Here is a 20551-nt window from a genome sequence, read left to right as displayed (position 1 = left end):
AAAACAATGTCCTCGAATCCCGAGCAAGCCGACGTCTTTATCGCCCGGAGAATGCAATCGTCAAAAGGATGATTCGGAATATTTAATTAAGGAAATGAAACAAACTTATTAAATGACAAAATATTAAGCTTTCATTTTATTATGAAGCTTGTATTTTTAAGAAGTTTCAAATTCGAAATCGAATTATTTCAATTTTAAAATTTAAAAAAATTACTATAAATGGCGTTATTGACTCATAAAATTACTTCTGAATAATAATTATAAAATTTATTAATGATTATTTTTTTTTCCCAGTAATCACCAAGAAATTTTATGATATATTATCTGATTTTCGTCATATGTTTATGAAATCGTAAAGTTATTTAAATATATTTAGAAAAAAAACGCTGACGTAAACCAATTAAAATTTTCCTCTCATTATTGACAATCAAAACTTTTGACAATTTTAAATAAAAAAATAATATTTAAAAATTAAATCGAAACATTTTATTTCATGTTTAAAACATTTTAAAGATAAACGATTAAAATATAATTTAAACTAAACAACAAATAAACTTCACACACGAAAACATTCGATATCAACTTATATATAATAAAAAATTATTGGCCAATCGAACAAGCTGATTTCATCATTAACCAATCGGACATTTTGTAAATTACAAATCAATCGACGTAGATTTATTTTCGTCTGTACTGTACTTTCGTATTATAGTTTCGACGTCGATAAAGGCGTACAAACCGTTTAAATTTTTATTAATTTTTTGCTACGTGAGTTCGAATTTAATTAATATTTATCAAAATTTTCGATTCGGTAACGATCGATAAAACTTTGTTATAATATTATTTTAGCGTGGAAACGGAAGAAGGACAAGATGGCCACTACCGTAGACGGATTTATTCGCTTATTTAACAACAAAATGTAAGTCAAATTTCGATATATTAAGGTGTAATGGCGAGAATTACGCATAATTAATTAATTAAACGTTAAAAATGACGTCGTAAGAACGTTTAGAACGTTTTATTTACAAATATCGTGACGTTATCGATGGAATTGCAACTGCGACATCACCCCGTCGGCCATTTGTGGGAAATGTTTCCCCCTTTAGTATCTGTTTTATTCCGTATCTATTAAGTAAATCAAACTTTGTCTGCGTAAATGCAGTTTCTAAATGTAATTGGAAGCGATTTAATTTATAAACGAGTCGTTTTAATAATACTTTTTTTAACTGGTGTGAAAGTATGTCATCGTGTTAATACGTACTTATTTGGACATTAAACGGCGTAGAGTTATAAAAATTAGTTTTATGAATATGTTATAACGATACTTAACTAGTTTATTTGATAAAATGATGGCTAATTTGTTCATTGCGCGTATTTTTTTTTATATGTTTGATAATAAATTGATAGAAAATTCCTGAAATTTACTTTTTTTTTTTTTTTATTTCATAAAAATAGTATTTTTGAACTGCTGCAATTTCAGGTTTATGTACGTTGTTTGTTAGTTCGGGGCAGGTTTCTGACCTGTTTGGACCTACAGTGTATTTAATCATTTGAAGATTGTGGCTTGTTTTTTATTTGATTAAATAATATATTGGCTGACAGGTCAATTATGAAGCTCTCTAATACTTTGGTACAAATGTTTCGGATAACGGGTGTACTATAGATTACTCCCTATGGAATTTCAGGATTTTGATTATATATTTGAACTCGGGGACCGAGATGAGTTCAACGGTACCCTATTTTTGGACCGGAGACGAAAAGTAAAAATGTTATCACACTTTTTAAGTTACCATACTTTTTTAATGCTCTCATGCAGACGGCACCGTAGTTGCTAGTATTGCCATCTTGCGGTAAAGTCTGCAAACCGTGACGTCGGACTACGTCATCTCCCGGAGCGTTAAACACGCGATACGAGAGCGGAGAGAGCGACGCGACTTCTGATCATCGCGCGATCGCCATTTCGGTAAATGTTACTTATGGCAGCGAACATGGCGGCCCGACTGACCTCTCGTACGGGCGCCACCACACGCCGCCATGTGCTAAACTAGTGATCGATTCACGGTAGTTCTTGAACAAAGTAAAAAAAAGGGGGGGAAACGTCTACTAAAGGCAATTTTAACGGCAAGCGATCGCGATAGCGAGGCCGACTTAGCGGAGAGCGACGCGACTCCCTATCATCACGCGATCGCCGGAAAAAAGTATGATAACTTTTTTATTTTTCGTCTCCGGTCCAAAAATAGGGTACCGTTGAACTCGTCTCGGTCCCCTGAGTTCAGATATATAACCAAACACACGAAATTCCATAGGGAGTAATCTATAGTACACCCCGGATAACTCCTAATAAATATTGCAAAAGATTGCATGTAGACCTTCGATTCCTTCTGATGTCTTTATTCCTATAGATATGGTCTAAGGAGGGGAGGCCCATCAGTGTCCAAGTGGTTCCGTTCCCTGAACACTGGGAGTTCGGTTGTGGGTTCACGCCTTGCCAGGATGTGGAGTTTTCCGGGTTTTCTCCACGTCTGTAATGTCCAAATAGGGGCCAGCTTAAAAAACCTCCTGGAAGGCATTCCCCTTAAGCAGATGCCCGAGTGTTGCACTGCTGTAACTTAAGTAAACAAACAAACAAAGGCGGGGATGGACGACTTTTTCTGCAAGGGTCGTGTTTCGAGCTTGAATTGACACGGCCTGCACGCAGGAGAAAAAAAGAAAAAAGAATGTGGGTAAATTGCAATTATTTATTTGCGCATGATTATAAATTAATGTAAGTACACTTAATTTGACTTCTGGAGCTGATGTGAATGTAATATATCCAGAATATTTGGTTGGATATTAGTTGCTGCCAGTTTTGGTATGAGTCTGTTAGCCAATTTCTTGTTGTACTACTACTTACTAAATTTGTTGCAGAAAAAACTGTTCATGTACATAAGTTGTAAAAAATGACGACAAAATTTTTGTGGCATACTTCCTTAAATATTACAGAAATTTATATATATATTAATATTTTGTGTGATGTGGACTTCAAAAATATTAATGCAGGCTGTGGGTTGTGCACCCCTGGTCTTTAGCTCTGATATAATTCCAACTGCTTTATTTAAAAGCTGCATTTGTACCACTACATTTTTTCTGTGATAGGTTTTTGGTATAAACTTCTGAAATATTTGATGTTGTTGAAACCGTGTTGTATTTGCTTATTGTATACAGGCACAATGAAGTGACATTTTTCTCAACACTAGGCTAGTTGAATCTTTTATTTAGTTAGAACGTTTTTTCCATACATCAACGTTTCGGGCATCAGCCCCTCTTCAGCTAACTAAATATATAAAATATTTTACAGGACACAAATAAAAATCAGAAAACTCACATAAATTCCTTGTAAACCATACCTCACCTCAGCATGGATATTACACACACAGCAAAAATTAGACGACGCTTAGGCTTTTAACATTCTCGATATCAGTTTTTTATCATAATTTTAACCTTACAGGTCTAAAACAGAACTTTTTCTACATTTACTTACTTAAATAAAATAAACTCTGTAAACTTTAAAAACCAAAAAACCTACGAATTCCAAAAGGATGTTTTACCACCTCATCTACCAATCTGACAATTCTCATATAGCGCTGTGTTCTGTAAGTTACACTATTGACAAACCAATCGGCAACCATTTGAAAAACATTAAGGAAATCACAAAAAATTTTTTATAAAAAATTTTTTGTGATTTCCTTAATGTTTTTCAAATGGTTGCCGATTGGTTTGTCAATAGTGTAACTTACAGAACACAGCGCTATATGAGAATTGTCAGATTGGTAGATGAGGTGGTAAAACATCCTTTTGGAATTCGTAGGTTTTTTGGTTTTTAAAGTTTACAGAGTTTATTTTATTTAAGTAAGTAAATGTAGAAAAAGTTCTGTTTTTAGACCTGTAAGGTTAAAATTATGATAAAAAACTGATATCGAGAATGTTAAAAGCCTAAGCGTCGTCTAATTTTTGCTGTGTGTGTAATATCCATGCTGAGGTGAGGTATGGTTTACAAGGAATTTATGTGAGTTTTCTGATTTTTATTTGTGTCCTGTAAAATATTTTATATATTTAGTTAGCTGAAGAGGGGCTGATGCCCGAAACGTTGATGTATGGAAAAAACGTTCTAACTAAATAAAAGATTCAACTAGCCTAGTGTTGAGAAAAATGTCACTTCATTGTGCCTGTATACAATTCTGAAATATTGTTGCTGATGTACAAAAATACATTGTTAGTTTTTACAAATTTTTAAATTTGTTGCTTTGGTTTTTTTTCTCTCTCAGCACACTTGGAATGACTTCATTGTAAACTAGTTGGAAACAACTGATTCAAGATAATACATCTTTATGCAGGGTTATGCAGAGGGTAATGTGACCTTGGGCAAAATTCATTGAGTTGTTATATTAAAATAAAGGAAGTAAATGAAAAAGGAGAAAACATTAAATTGATATATGTGCCCCAAAGCTTTTTTAGAGATCCCAGTAGAAATATTTTTGAACATAAAATAAAATTTATAGGTGATAAAATAAAAGAATTTAAAAAAAAAATAAGTACAAATAATTAATACTATGTATATGTTTGTATAAATATGATCACTAATTTTAAGACAAAACAAATGTTCAAACAAACTTAAAATATTTAATACATTTTAAAATTAGTTTGGGCTGTTGTATAGATTGCACCCTATGGAATTTCGGGACTTTGAGTATATATTTTAACTCGGGATCAAGACGAGTTCAATGATACTCTACCTTTGGACCGAAGACCAAAAATAAGAAAGTTATCATATTTGCAATTTCTTTCCTTTCACAATGCATTCTATGCTATTTTAGAGTTTTCCACTAGGTGACATTTGACTGTTCATGCTCCCAATGGACTCCTCCCGGGGGGGGGGAGCCGCCAGCAGGCCACCCAGTGTTTAATGTCACTAGTTATTGATTCATGGTAGTTCTTGAACAAAAGGAAAAAAAAAGGAAACTTATACTGAACTATAAGCAGTGCCACTAGGGTTTGGGTCCCGGGACATTTTCTAAATTTAATTGTCTCGGGTCCTGGGACTTTCGGGTCAAGACTCGAGACACGCTTGTCGAAAAATGTATTGTAATAATTATATTTTCAAAAGGTTTATTAGTAAAGTTTATTAGCTTCCTGCACTCTGCCATCTGTTAGCCTTTTTTTTATTTATTTATTTAGTTTTTTTTTTTAACTCCTTCTGCCCTGTAGGCACTAAGAGGGCCTCTTATAGCAAGCTCATTATGGGTTTGGCCAGGCCCACAATGGGGCAGCCAGATGGTGAGGTACAGGGACTGACATATCCAGATGCAACATCCCCCGAAAAATTCCTGGGGATTTTTCGACCCGTCCGGATTCGTTTCCGGGTCCCCCAGGGCGGCAGGCTGCTAACCTTGACTGCTCGGCCATCCGGCAACCCCATCCATTAGCTTAACGAGTAATTACTTAACTTTAAAAAACACCCGACTCCAATAACAAAAAACAAATATTTATCCAAAACCTATCCAATGTCAAAATTTCTGTTTGTCATTCTGGGTTGAATTTTTGTTAATGCCTAACAAAAATTTTCCTATTTTTGAAAAAAATAATTGTGGCTATTGTATTGTTTGAAATTATTTTTTTTATTTTGCATAAACAAAATAAATATAATTTTCTTTTTGTTTTTACATTTATTAATATATTTTGGAATTGTATTAATATAAAAAAATTATGAATAGCATCATCTAGTTTCAAAAATGTTCAGATGCTGAAATGATATCTTAGGTCAATCAGTCAAGATCAGCACGTTGCAATTAGAGATATGTCGGGAATAACACGGGACTGGCAAATAGGTTTTTTTTAAAGATTTATTTGTCAAAATTTGATTTTGCAACATTTGCATTTCCAACTTCCCAATGAGCAATGCATGTGCAAATCTCTCACTAGTGCCTGTTTGTAGAAAGAGTGTCATCATTTTGTATTTTATTTTGACTCTGTTCTTAGTACCTTGAGTAACTACAAGTATGATTTTTTTTTTTTTTTAATGTGTGCGTGATTTTGGCACCTAATACTCTGTGCCAAATTGCAACTCCTGACATGTACTCCTTCATACTTCTAAGATATGGAGCTGTTGACAGCACTGCGATTTTATAAACAAGACAGTCTTGTCAAAAAGTTTTTTTATTATAAAATGGCAAAAAGCTTAATTTTGAGGGTAGGGATGGGTTTTATAAAAAATTGTATCTATGTCCTTGTTCCACCAACTCCAACCAACCAAGAAATTGTAAATGCTTGTAACTAGTAAAATCATCATTAAGTCTAACGCTGCTCAAGATATGACACTACCCTCTTTATCTCCCCACCCCATTAACTTTTAACCATAAAAATTTAATAGCATAAATCCCCTAATAAACAAACTTCCCTACAAAATTTCAGAAATTTTTGACAAAAAGCACAGGAGTTATTAAGCTTCAAAAAGGGTGAGCGAAATTGTGTTCCCCAGGTACAAACATTCGTACATACAGAAAAAACCTCAATGTTTTAAGGTCCTGAGCTCAAAAAGAAAACTCTTTTGTTTTTTTTTTTTACTGATTACAATAATTTTCTTCTGTCATATATAACAGAGCTGGAAAAGTCAAAACGTGTTGAATAGAAATAACTAGCATAGTCAACATGGCCCCATTCATCTGAAAAATTTTTGAAATTCTTTGAACTGATGGTATTGTGATGTCAATGGTCAAGTACTAAAACTTGATGGTAGAATGAATTAACAATAAAAACAACTGTATAACTATAATAGTGCAAGTAGTACTGCTGTATCTGAGTCTAAACTTGATAAGGTTCCTTCACAAAGATGGAAGGTTGCTTAAGACTTTTATGCAATTATGACTAAATTTTTTTAAAATTATTCCTACACACAAACTTTTTACATTATGAAAAATGTTGACTAGTTTTTATTTCAGCACCAGGACTCGCATCCCAAATTATTATGCTACTGAATATGCTGAGAATATACTTAATATACTGAATATGCATAGAAAACAAACTGATAATTTTTTACATTTTGCAAAATTTTAAATTTCATTTAGATTATGAGAGAAATAAATACAGAAGACCCCCCCCCTATAACATGGTAGATATGTTCCGTGTTATACGAATCCGTGTTGTGCGAGTCATTTAAATACATGAGCCAATCACAGCCCGGTACGTGTGCAGTTTAGGGGCTACGGCTGTTTGAAAGGTTTTCTTCCATAAAATTAATCGAATCTAGACTAATTTGACTCAACATTTCCAAATCACGTATAATGTAACGAATAGTATATTTGGCCTCAGTTGAATACCGAATATTCGGCTAGGAGTGTGGCTGAATGGCCGAATATTCGGCCAAACTATTCGGCTTGATTAACGCACGTACGAAAATTGGCGCGCAAACCTCATTATGGCAAGGATCGCGCACTCTGCTCTCTATTGGACCGCTGTCACTACGATTTTTTCTTCCAGTAGGTCTAAATTATTTAAATTAATTAATTAAATTATAATTATTAAAGTTAATGTGAGATGGAGCCTAACGTCTACCTCTAGTGCCGAATTGGTTTATAATTTATGTAATAGCCGTAAATAGCCCGATACGATTCGGCAGTTGTTGGTATTTAAATGTAAGTTATAACTTTAAAGTTATTTTATTTGCAATCGATCTTTTTAACTTTTTAATTAAGCACTAAAATTTTGTTTTTACTACATATTTGTATATTGAATAGTACCCTAAGGATATACTTCAGTGAGGACATATGATCTAGTTTCTCCCCAGTTGTGGAACAGTTCAAATATATTATTGGGGTTTCTATTTGTGAAGTTTTGTGATATTTTGTTGCTGTTGTTTTTGTCAATATTTTTAAAATTTAACATGATTTCAAATGTTATCTTTTGTATATAATTAGAAATGCTCATTCTTTGCTTTATATATAAAATAAATTATATATTAGTTACTCATCTTCTAGAAATAGATAAATAATTCTTTCTTTAAATACGATAAGTTTCAATAAAACGTCTCGTAAATCATTTTGAAATATCGTAAAAAATATAAAAATATACGCGAATATGAATATAACATTAATGCCCGATACATTCTAACCTACACGCCATCAATTCCATAAGATATCGGGCTAGATAAAGGCTATAATATTATTTAATTACAAAATAATTTAATACTAGAGTTAGATGTTATTTCTTATTAACTTTAATAATTATAGTATAATTTTCAGTATTAATAAAAGTTACCAAAATGATTAATTTACTGTGTTTTTGTTATTTCTTACTCCTGTTTTTAGGTATTCGGTATTCGGCTGAATAGTGACTAAATATTCGGTATTCGGCCGAATAGTGAAAACTAGGCCGAATACCGGGTAGTAACCGAATATTCGTTACATCACTACGTATAATTTTTTGGGAATAATCCATATAAACTATGCTATAAACAAAAATTTGTAGGATTACTTAGAGTGTGCACTGTTCGACGACTCTATTGCTTAAGCTTGTTTTCCTCGCTGAGCGGCTCATCGAATGGCAGGTGCATGTTTCCTGATCAGCAAATTTTTTGCAGAAAAATAACTTAACTTTGGAGACATCATTAATAAAAATATAATTTTTATGGCCGTTAAATAATAAATGTTTTTTAGTAGGTCCAGTGCTCGTTTAAACTTAACGGTTTGTACAATATCCGCCATTGGGACCAATGCAGATTCGACCAACAGATTCGACCAATCCTGTCGCGACACAAGTCGGCAATGACATTGTAATGTGTTATACGAGTCTTTTAGCATGTTGTGATCGTATTCATATAATTTTTTCACCGTGTTATATGAACCCGCGTTATAGGGGGGTCTACTGTATTGCCACTTTGTTTGAAAGAAAGGAAAAAAAAAGTAGGAAGTTATGGTACAAATACCAGTAATAGATGATAATTAAGCAATTCATAAGTAATTATTTATCTCTCTAATTATAGTTATTATTTCTAGAATTATCTGTAAATATATAATACAAGGAAATTCTTGAAAAAAACCTGAAATACAAGGAAAATATAAATATAGAGATAAGGAAATTTTAAAGCCTAAACAATAATTTTTAAATTTCAGGTTTTAAAACTCTATTCAAAATTGAAATTATCTTCTATAAATATCAGCATATATATGAATATATATATATATTTTTTATATCAAATAACTACAAAAACTATGAGCTGGTGAATGATATGGAATAGTGCCAATCAGTTTGAGATGTCCTTGATAGAAGAAAATGATAAGAACGTTATTATCGAAATTTATGCTAGAAAAGTTTTATAGTGAGATAATAATATAACTTGAAGTACAGGAAAAATAGTTTTTAAGTTTTGAGAGGAAATTTTGAAATCTACAAAATAATTTAATTTCAAATACAGTCAAACCTGTTTTTATGCGGGGGATAGGGACCGCATTAAAAAAAACGCATTAAAAAAAATCTCACGAAACTTCACGAATGGCTGTAAATAATAGTTTTCGCGACACAATTAAAAAATATTTTTTTAATGCGGTCAACAGGGACCGCATAAAAAAAGTCTCACATAGAAAATAACTCAAAACCGTACGAAATAGAATTTATTGACAACAGATGTCAGCACTTGACTGCATCGTCTGGTCTATCGTCTGTTTTACATATTTTTGTCCAGGTGGTGTTTTGTTGACTTAAAAAGTAAATTATTTCATTTTTCGCATATTCATGCAATAATATTACTATAATAAGTGCATTTATGCTATAATAAGTTTATTTAGCTATAATAAGTCAACGTAAGACATGACGAATCGCACGAGACTAGTCGCCAACTATACCGCACAAATTAAAAATTCGCATTAAAAAAATCGCACAAATAAAAATCGCACATAAAAAGAGCGCATAAAAACAGGTTTGACTGTATGTCATATTTTTGTATATTTTTTCTTTTTGAAAATTTATCAATTTAAATTCATTTACTATAAGCAAACTTTTCATAAATAAACATAGATTTTACAAAATTTGTTAATTATATTATTTTAAATTTATATAAAGTATGGTACTTAGGAATTTTTTAATTTGTATTTTTATTTCAGTATATTAAAAAAATAAAAATAACTTACCTTTTGCAAATGTAAGTTTTGTCGTTTAAGAAATTTCATCTTGTGTCACAGATTAATATAAGAATAAGTAATTTTAAATTCAAAAGTAGTTTTAATTAGAAAGTATGGGTTGTAGAGTTTTATATTTTCCTAATTGCAAAAGTTTAAAGAGAATTTTTTTGTGACAATTTCTATAAAAATAAAGTTTCAAAAGAACATTTATTCTGCTTTTTTTTGTTAGACCAATGCATACCTATCATGATGATACTTGTTAAAAAAATTTTTTTATATATATAAGAAATTAATAGTGTCATGTTACATTGTTTCGACTAATCTGTTTTCTGATTTTTTTTGGAAATTTTTATTATCTAGAATGGGAAGAATTCCGTCTATTAAAAAGTGTGTTGTCTGTTATCTTAGTGTATCCTCATAAGATATAATAAAAGAAAGTTGTCATTACAAATTTATTATTAAAATTGTTTTCTTTTTTTTTAAATTAACCTTTTTAACAATTTAGAATTTTTTTTTCACTTTTTAATTTATATAGAGAAGCCCCAGTTCAGCGCCATTTGAAAAACGTATACAGTTGTTTGGCAATATCTACATTAGCAGCTGCTGCAGGAGGATATGTTCACATTTTCACTGATATTTTGCGGGTAAATAACTTTTTTAAACTTTGTTTATATTTATTTTATAATTGTGTGTATAGACTAACATTATATATGACCCAGTTTGTTGACAGAATTTGCCATAAGTAAAGTTAAACATTTTACTTAATTTTTAACTTAATTAACAACTGAAAGACTAATAATAATTATGTTGCAAATGTTATGCTCAGTTGATACAAGTGCTATGTGCTATGCCAGACTAAAGTCAAGGCATATCTACTCAAACAAACATTAAGCTTCTGTATTGTTGGTATGTGTGTCCATGTCTAGAAATTTCCTAACAGCAAGGTTCCCTCTAGGCTACTGCTGTGCACTGCTTAAATTGTTTCCATTCACGAGAATTTGTGTTGCATGGGCGAGCATGCACACTAATTTTAATTGTTGTTTACTGATTTCTTAACAACTGTCTGCAACATGATTATTGCTATGTATATTTCAATTGAATACATTAAATCATTGATAAAAGATAACATTTTGTATGGAAGTATGTTTTAAAATGAATTTTAATCTTTATAATTATTTTAATTTTTAAAGGAAAAAAATAAGATTGTCTATTTATCTGCTCAGCAAAATTTTTTTGTTCAGAGAAGTACAGTACATGCTCTGTTCACCTACAAAAAAATTCAGAGGGAACATTGCCTAACAGTGTGATATGTCCAATATTGTAGCTTTCTGTAGTGTCATATACATGTTATTGTTACAGTTTCACATTTCTTGACTTTTGTGTAGTGTATTTGGTAAGACACCAGTGGAAGAGAGGACAATAAGCACCCTATCCATTCTACATAGTTGGCTTATTTTTTGGGCGAGTGGAGTGTACTTGTTAGCCTTTTTTCAGTGTGTGTTTTTCATGTCATGAGTGTTTGGAATGGCAATGCCTATTATTATATAAGTGATATTATTCAATTTGTCAATAAAATTTGTTGTTGTTGTTAAAAAATATACTTATCACAAAAGAAAAGTTGGATATTAATATGATAGATAAAAATTCAATTCAATTCCATAGTTTTTTCCTGTTAGTATAAAGTTTTAAAACTTAAAAGGGAAGGTTAAGACACTGTCCTTGGGATTTCATTAAAACTACTTGTGTGGCTAAGCCTTGCTATGAATCTTTATTGAGCAATGGAAGAAAATGCACTTCTCAAATGCTATCAAGAAAATTTCAACTTAAAAATCCTTTCTTGAAAATGTTTGAGAAGTGCATTTTCTTCCATTGCTCAGTAAAAATTCATAGCAAGATTAGCCACACAAGCAGTTTTAATGTAGCTTGGCAGGGTTTGCCTGACTTACATTTGTAAGATTGCTAGTGTGCATCTTGATGAGTAAACTTTTTCAGATCAGTGCCATTTTTACATAATTGTAAACCAGACAAAATGTATAAACACATTGTATGTTTATACATTTGGCCTATTATTTATTTTTATATTAAAAATAATGTACATTTTCTTTTTAAATTCATTTTTGGTTAAAAATAAAACTTTCTGCATGTGGAAATGTAAAAATGTGAATAATTTGACACACTATCAGGGACTGTGAATGTTTTTGAGTCTGCATGCCGTATATTGAGCATGCTTATCTTTAAAAATGTTTGTGCACTGAAGTATTAGACTTTGATTAATGACTTTCAAAGAAATTGACTGCAACATATATATATATATTATAGGTGAAATTGCATGTGCAAAATGAAATTTTTAGTTGGAATAAAAATGTATAAATCATTATAATGTAATATTTAGATTAATGCATATTTAGAAGTAATTAAATCTTTCTGAAATGAAACTGAACATGTTGAGATAGATTTAAGATTATTTTTAGTTGCTTTTTAGCATTTTATGAGTTTAACTACTGAACATTGTTCTTTTATTTATTAATATATTGCCGTATTACTATTTATCAATCTTAAATATTTTTAATTGTAAAATCAAATATTAATTACGTGATAAATTATAATAATGTAATTTATGTTTGTAGTATTAAACTTGTATTCTAATTAAAGATATTATTAAAAAATAATATTAAGAAAGTGGTTTTAAAAGTTTGTTTATCCAATAGGGCAATTTCTTGACATCATTAGTAGCCTTAGGGCTAATGGTTGCTCTTGACATTATTCCATATGATGGAGGAAAGAACAATTCCCTGAGGCTTGGTTTATTAACTGCCTTCAGTTTTGCAACAGGTAAGGACTTTGAGCTTTTAATAAAGAATTGCCAAATGATTAGAATAATAGTAAAATAATAGAATTATACTATAATTATAATTTTTTTTATATTATAACTTCTTTTTATTTAAATTGCTTTGTATCATTCCAAATCTTGCAACTCAAATTTCATCCACTTGTAATCAAAATAAAAGGTATGTCTTACAAGTTTCAGACTAAAGCCCTTGTCATACCATGCAATTTCCAGCACGCAGGCGACTGCAACCACGACAGCTGTTCTCGTTAACTAGTAAACTTTCTTTGAAAACCATTTGCGGCTGCAACCGCAACTAGAAACAAAAAGTTGTTCATTCTACTCGCGACGGTTGCAAATGTGCATCCAATCAGAAAATGGCTTTGTGCCACGTCATACGGTGGCAACATTGAAAATACAGTAGAGCGTCATTTATCCGAAAGCTGATCAACCGAAACCTCTCCAGTTGGACTGTGTCCTGCTGAATCGAACGTTTTTGATACTAGATTAACTTCCAAAATATAATTTTTTTTGTTTTTATATTTTTCAATATACATAACAAAATAAATTTGTTTGTACGAAATAAATAATTTTTAACGATACAATAGCCACAATTATTATTTTAAATTTACATTAGGCTTAACATCGACGAAAATTCAATGCATAGCAACACTCAACAAAGAAAAATTTCAACATGGGATAGGTTAATATATTTTTTCGTACATAATCGGTTATCTGAAAAATAAGTTATTCGAACAACCCCAGTCCCCAATTGATTTGGATAAACGACACTCCACTAAATGTGACAATCAATGATAATACAGTAATCTGTCTGATATTTCTGCTAAAACAAATGTTGTCAGATCAACAGTGGGTTTTATAATTACCAAATGGAGAGTATAGAAAAAAGTGTCGTCCATTTCTTGATTTATCTGCCATACAACTGTTAGACCAAATGAGACAAAAACAGTTAGATTATTAGATTAAATGATGTAAAATTATCATCATAATTATCTCCTGACTTACTCTTTAATTTTAAATCAGTTTACTTAGACTAATATGAAATGTTAAAATAATTGGATTCAAACATTTAAAACATTTATTTTGTTTCAGGCTTAGGTCTTGGTCCACTTCTTGATGTTGCCATTGTTGTGAATCCTGCAATAATCCCAACAGCATTTTTAACGACTTGTTTGATATTTGTATGTTTCACTCTTTGTGCATTGTACAGTGATCAGTACAAATGGATTGGCTTAGGTGGTAAGTAATAATACAGTTGATTCAACTTCTATTTATATGTATATACCGTATTTTATGGACTATAAGACGCATTTTTTTCTTTGAAAAATTGCCTCCAAAATTCAGGTGCGTCTTATAGTCCGTAGCATCTTATATGTATTTTATATGTATTTAAAAAAAAAAAATGCTTAAAAATTAAAGTGCGTCTTATAGTCTGTAGCGTCTAGTCGTAAAATACGGTATATATAAATAGAAGTTGAATCAACTGTATTAGAGATATATATATATATATTTAAATTTGAGGAAAAAAGTTTTCTTTTCTGGTTTTAAAAATAGTATAAGACTTTGTTTTCCTTAATTTTAATATTTTAGGTTCTTACTGTTGCTGAATTTTAAGCCTATTTAAATTTGTCCTGAAGATTTTCATTTAGAATCTTTTTGTAAATTTTTATTACAAGTTTTAACATATAAAAGTAAACTCTTGAACTTTTTCCACTTCATTAAAAAAATTATAAGATTCTCAATAGTCTTGTAGACCTTATTACATATTTTAAATAAAAAAAAAAAGAAAACAATTCTGACTATGACGATGTATCTCACTATATTTTTACAAAACATATAGAATCAGTTGCCACATATATGAATTACCAATAATTGTTTGTTCATTTATATGGGGTCATCAAAAAAGGTGTCTGGGATTTCATGATTAAATAACAACACATTTTATTAAAGTGCTTTGTTTTTATTATATATAAGATACAGAGAATCTTTAAGTTTTTTTTGTACTTTTTGTAGTATGTTTTAATGTGAGCACTCCTTGTTGCTTGACAAACAGGTAAATAAGTCTTTACCTGTGTATTCACAATCATTTCAGGAGAGAGTTACTATAGCAGCACCGGTCCTGTCTCAAGTGTTATATATCATGAAGTCTACATAGAGAAGGTATGTTTTTAATAGACCTCCCAAAATAAAAGTCCAGAGGATCTGTGTTTCTTGCTGACCAGGAAATAGGACACTGCTGTTCGAATCCAGTGATCAGGGAACATACCATTGTGTCTCAAAATAATGCAATTGTAATGGAGTAGCACATGCTGCATCAGTGTAAATAGCGCACATTTAATGATTAAAAGGGAAATATTTGTTTTTACACAATTTAATGCAACAATCAGAGATTGGTTGATTATTACCCAAGGTATTTCTCATTGAAATGAACAATTATTTATTGTGACGTTGTCACAATGCTTGGCTGAAATTTTTAATCATATTTTTAATTAATTTTAATTTTAAAATATATGCTCTCCACCTCAAATTAGTAGTGGCTTGCTTCTGTACATCATACTTTAACAATAGTCATGCCATTATCTATTAACTGCTTTCAGGAAGAAGTTTTGAATTGAAATAATGTGACTTCTAGTTTGCATTGGAAGTTCATGTATAGTTAACTTTAACTTCAATCCAGATAATTACTAAATTTTCCTTGAAATTAGGAACATCAAGTGACTTTATTGTGCAAAATTGCAACTTGATAAAATTTTTAGTGAAGGTTAATTGCATTTATCACTTATCAGCCAAGTGTAAACATAAATACATATATTTGATTAGATAGTTTTAAAAAGTTTATTATGGCAAAAAATCTATAGAATACAACTTTTTCATATCTAAAAAAGTTCATCAGAAAAAATTTAGCAGTAGAAAGAAAATGGTTTTTTCTCTAAATTTTAAGTTTTATATATTTCTAGCAATGCCATTTTTTCAGATAAAGTTTTGATTTTTAAATTTTTAATGTTTTAAATAAGTTATTCAAATTATTGGAGAAGAAACAGGATTTTGGCATTTTTTAAAAATATATCATCATTGAAATGCATTGCATTTATAATTTTATGAGTGTTTAACAAAATAACCGACAAGAAACTTCAAAGATTTTAAAGTTAAATCAGCAATTTTGATGCCTTCTGGATGTAGATTTTGGTCTCTCTGGAATTCATTTTCCTTTTTCAAATGGAAAGTAGTTTTGAAAGATTTTTTTTTTTCCTAAATAGAAATCTATTTGTTAAAAGTATTACTATTAATATATTGGTTTTGTTTATTATACAATATTAATACAGTTGTATTATTATTACACAATAACATTGTAATTGAATTTTACATTTTATTTATATTTATTTTTGGATGAAATCAAAACTCTGGTTTCTATTTGTTCATTTATTTATCTATATTGATTCTGAAATTCAATTAAGGTATTATTAATTTTCTTCCAATTTCAGATTTATACTTTTAGCTTCTATTAATGAAATTGCTGACTTTTTCTTTAATTTTAATATATTGTAAAATGGTATCTGTTATATATATGGTATCTGTTAAGGAAGCTTAACTTTTTTAACAGATACCATATATATACACACATATCAGTGATGTTCAGTTTGTTCTATTTATATAAATTTTCAATTGAAATTATCATCATTCATACTTATATCAGTATAAATTTTTCATTCATTTTAATTTTCAAGTGAAAAGGCTATGAAGTAATTTTATGTTAATTTATTTGAAAAAATTCATGTTAATATACCTCACACAAAAAATATAAATGTCTTGAAGATAATTTCTGGTGAAAAAATTTGTTTAGTATGATCACAGAAATGTTTTGTGTAACTATTATGTAAGCTGAGCATCACCTATATTAATAAAATTATATTATTTTATGTATTTATATATTTCAATATTTTAAAAGAAAACTAAATAAATTTAGGTACACTTATGTCTGGATTACTTTTGACATTGCTTCTTGGATTTGCTACTATTTTCACTGGCTCCAGATTCCTGTTTCAGGTAACGTATTTTCTGTAGAAAATATTTTCCTCTTATTTAAATTCGGTATACATAAATGAAAATGATAAAATTAAAGTGTGATATTGCACTTGTTGGGAGACAAAGAAAAAGCGCAATATAACCGAATACTAAAAATTCTGGGATTTTACTAAACAGATAGAATATAGGATAGATTCCATGACATGTATTTCATTGGCAAGTGTTTCTGATGTAAAATAAGCATTTGTTATTTTTGCAATACTGAATTTTGTGGTTATGTTGTATTAATTGAAGTTTACATAAACATCGATACCACAAATGTCCATTTAGCATTATTGTTTCTGTAACAATGACATTTAAAGACAATACTGTCCATATAAAACAAAATATCAGTTGCAATTTTATTACACAGTACTATATTTCGTAATAAATCTTTAAACTGATTTGATTGCTGTTATTTATGAAATGAAAAATGGAAAACTTATAATAATTTTAAATTGGCCAATTTAATAATTCATAATCATGATATTGTTCCTGATAATATCCTAATTAATGCTTTGAGATACTTTAGTTTGTTTGGGGGTAAATTGATTTTTTATATTACAATTTATTTAAAATAAGATTTTTCAAGTACAAAAATTAGTTTCTCAAGTGAGAGTTTTTTTCTTTAAAAAACTTCAAGCAATAATATGGCTGTTAGAGATGATTTTTTTTTTCTAAAATTGATTTTTTTGAAATTCATCAAAATCTAAATGAAACTTCTTGAATATTTTCCTGTAAAAGAGTTTTTTTGTTTGCTCATTTTTTATATTATTTCAGCTAATTATGCTACATGACAAAGCTGCTAATCGAAATCATATCAGTTTGCAAAATTCTACTTATAACCTGTGGGCACAATAACTTTACTGGCTGTATGTTAGTTTAAAATTACTGCATATTGGAAAAACTGAGCATTTGTGAACAGTTTAGAAAAGTTTTCCTAAAAATGGGATTTAAATTGAATTAAATATATTTGGAAAAACTCTAGAAATCAAAATACACTTTTAGTTTGGTATTTAAAGTGTGTTAAATAAAGTTACTTAAGATAATAGATATGATACTTATAGAGATATTCCATTAGTTGTTAAATTTCTTTGTTTAATCAGGATAAAGTTACTTATAAAATATATATAAATTAAAATTCTCATATTTTAAAATGAGTAATTGACTTGCAGATTTATATCTATTTGGGACTCGCAGTGATGTGCGCCTTTATTTTGTATGACACTCAAGTAGTGGTTGAGAAATTTCGCAGAGGTGAAGAGGACTTCATTTGGTACGTATAACAACATTTCATTTTATAGATAGTAAATGTTTTTTTAGTTATTCATAAATCTATTAACTTAAAAAAAAAATAATAAGATTTTTGTAATAGGCTTAAGTTTTAGGAAATATTATTTATAAATTAAACTTTAAAATCCTAGAAATATTTCAATTAGATTTGAATATTTTTGAATAATAAAACAATATACAGGGTGAGTTAACAGTTCTTGCACACTTTTTTCATTCCAAAAGTACTAAAGATGTTTTGTTTATGTAGTTACTTAGAAAGTTGTGCATGGAGAACTGAATTGCTCATTGAGTTACAATGTAACATAAAATTTCCAGTCAGAGCACCATTTAATGTCTAAAAACACTTTCCGGATTCAAATAAATAAATGAGGATGACTAAATTTATTTGAATCCAGAAAATTAAATTGCAACTTAGAATTTTCAACTTCAATTGTTATATTGACTTCAAATCTGTAAAATTCTCTACTACTAAATAATGAAACACAATTAAAGTATGATATAGAACTCAAGGAAGTGTCCCTGCATGTGTTTTAATGAAATTATGAACAACACAAATATAATTATTAGAACATAATTTGAAGAAAATTGATCATAATTAGTCAGTGTAGTTTGAGGAACATGTGATTAATAACATTGGTCTTTTATATAGTAAACAAGATTGTTTATTAGCAGATGCATTTACAATCAATAAAATAAAACCTCTGTTATCCAGTGTCTTTTTAATTGTGTACAATTTTGTGGAAAATATGATACTACTAAATTTGCATTATCATAAGGTTGTACAAGGGAAATATAGTTGGCCCAAGATTCACTTGCAAGATATGATGATTTTCGTTAGTTGCTTTCACTAAATGTGACTGTCACAAAAAGTAATGCTGTCCTAACTGATATTTCTAAGATTATTTTAAATGATTTTTTTGGCCATCATGTATTATAAATTTATATGCTTGTTTTTTATGTAAATCAAACTTAACATTGTATCTAATGTTATTGATTGGTATTTCACTTAATTTACATTTAACATGTTCTAGGCATTCCGTGCTGTTCTTCATAGATTTCGTAGATGTGTTCCGTTTCCTGGTGGTGATCTTGATGGATAAGGTAAGCTTTACATTTAATATATTCATATTTTTCATTTACTGCTGCTTATTAATTCATAATTTTTAATTTTTTTTTCTCTTTCAGGAGCAGAGCAGCAGGAGAAAGAAGGATTAGAAGCAGTTGCAATAACTTTCCAAAATTTTTAATTTGCTCATCTACTATTGGTGACAAAATTGATACATTGGTATTTGATGTTCTTGATAGATGTAATTTTGTTAATTGAAAAGTTCTGTTTTTTGGGATTTAAGATAAAAAGTAAAATTTGTCTCTACCAATTTGTATTTTATCAGAATAGAATTAACCAATAAACTTTTGACTTTGGATGTAAGGTATAGACTCACTCATTTCTACCAATACTTTTTTTTTTCCTTTGGCAGGAATCTCAACGCACATTTGTCTAATTGTTCTTAATATCGATTGCTTGCCAGAGCAGGACTTCTTATATGATGTAAATTATATTTTGCCTCAACGCTGCAGTTTGATGTCAGTTAAAAATAGTCATTGTCACCATTCATAATTCATTAAGTGAAAGGTGAAGATTACTCCCGATAGTTACCATATTTGATGTCTTATAAGACATTGCAGCGTGGAAGACATACCCTAAGTTTGGAACATTAAATCTAAAAAAATAGTTTTCAAAAAAATTTAATACAATTGGGCCACCTCAAGTTCCATTATCCAACTACAAGTTTTCTTCCAAATTTGGCCATTTAGATGCAATTTTATAAAGATTGCACTTTGTTTTTATCAGCTTCTTGTAATGAAACAGCTCTTGTTTTCCATAGATAAATCATCCTCTCAGTAGATAGTGATCTGTGGAAATGAAGAATAAAATTTCATTCTCCTGCTCAAGCCATAGTATAATTTTGTCTTCGTGATCCGTTAACTATGTTTTATTACTTACCTACTTCTCTGTCTTGCACATAGCCATGGTTGCTTATAAGATGCAATGCAGCATATGTGATTAAAAAAATTACCACTCATATATATATATAAAATCAGATTAACTTCAATTTTGTATTACATTGTTAGGGTGTAGCAGATTTTTGTAATGTCTAAGTTGACACGGCCAATCCTGCCTATACCATATTTTATACAA

General features: G+C 29.7%; 1 protein-coding gene across 1 annotated transcript; it reads left to right on the top strand.

Moving 5' to 3' along the window:
* Positions 1-613: 613 nt before the first annotated feature.
* BI-1 (Bax Inhibitor-1) lies at positions 614-19775 on the top strand. The gene is made up of 9 exons (XM_067264725.1): positions 614-768; positions 850-919; positions 10684-10792; positions 12857-12980; positions 14089-14235; positions 16961-17040; positions 18234-18334; positions 19383-19452; positions 19537-19775. Exons 2-9 carry the CDS (start codon positions 873-875, stop codon positions 19564-19566), a joined length of 708 nt encoding a protein of 235 aa, XP_067120826.1. The 5' UTR covers positions 614-768; positions 850-872; the 3' UTR covers positions 19567-19775.
* The last annotated feature ends 776 nt before the right edge of the window (positions 19776-20551 follow it).

Source organism: Centruroides vittatus, unplaced genomic scaffold, assembly GCF_030686945.1.
Source record: "Centruroides vittatus isolate TY-2023 unplaced genomic scaffold, ASM3068694v2 contig_1916, whole genome shotgun sequence".
NCBI lineage: Eukaryota > Metazoa > Arthropoda > Arachnida > Scorpiones > Buthidae > Centruroides > Centruroides vittatus.
Note: the sequence above shows the minus strand (reverse complement) of the source record. Positions and strands in the feature narration are given on the sequence as shown.

What these genes read in the sequence shown, in the direction of transcription:
- BI-1 (XM_067264725.1), top strand. Translation starts at nt 873, where the DNA reads ATGGCCACTACCGTAGACGGATTTATTCGCTTATTTAACAACAAAAT. An exon ending in CGCTTATTTAACAACAAAAT is followed by an intron (nt 920 to 10,683) that starts GTAAGTCAAATT and finishes TAATTTATATAG; the next exon opens with AGAAGCCCCAGTTCAGCGCC. An exon ending in TGGTGATCTTGATGGATAAG is followed by an intron (nt 19,453 to 19,536) that starts GTAAGCTTTACA and finishes TTTCTCTTTCAG; the next exon opens with GAGCAGAGCAGCAGGAGAAA.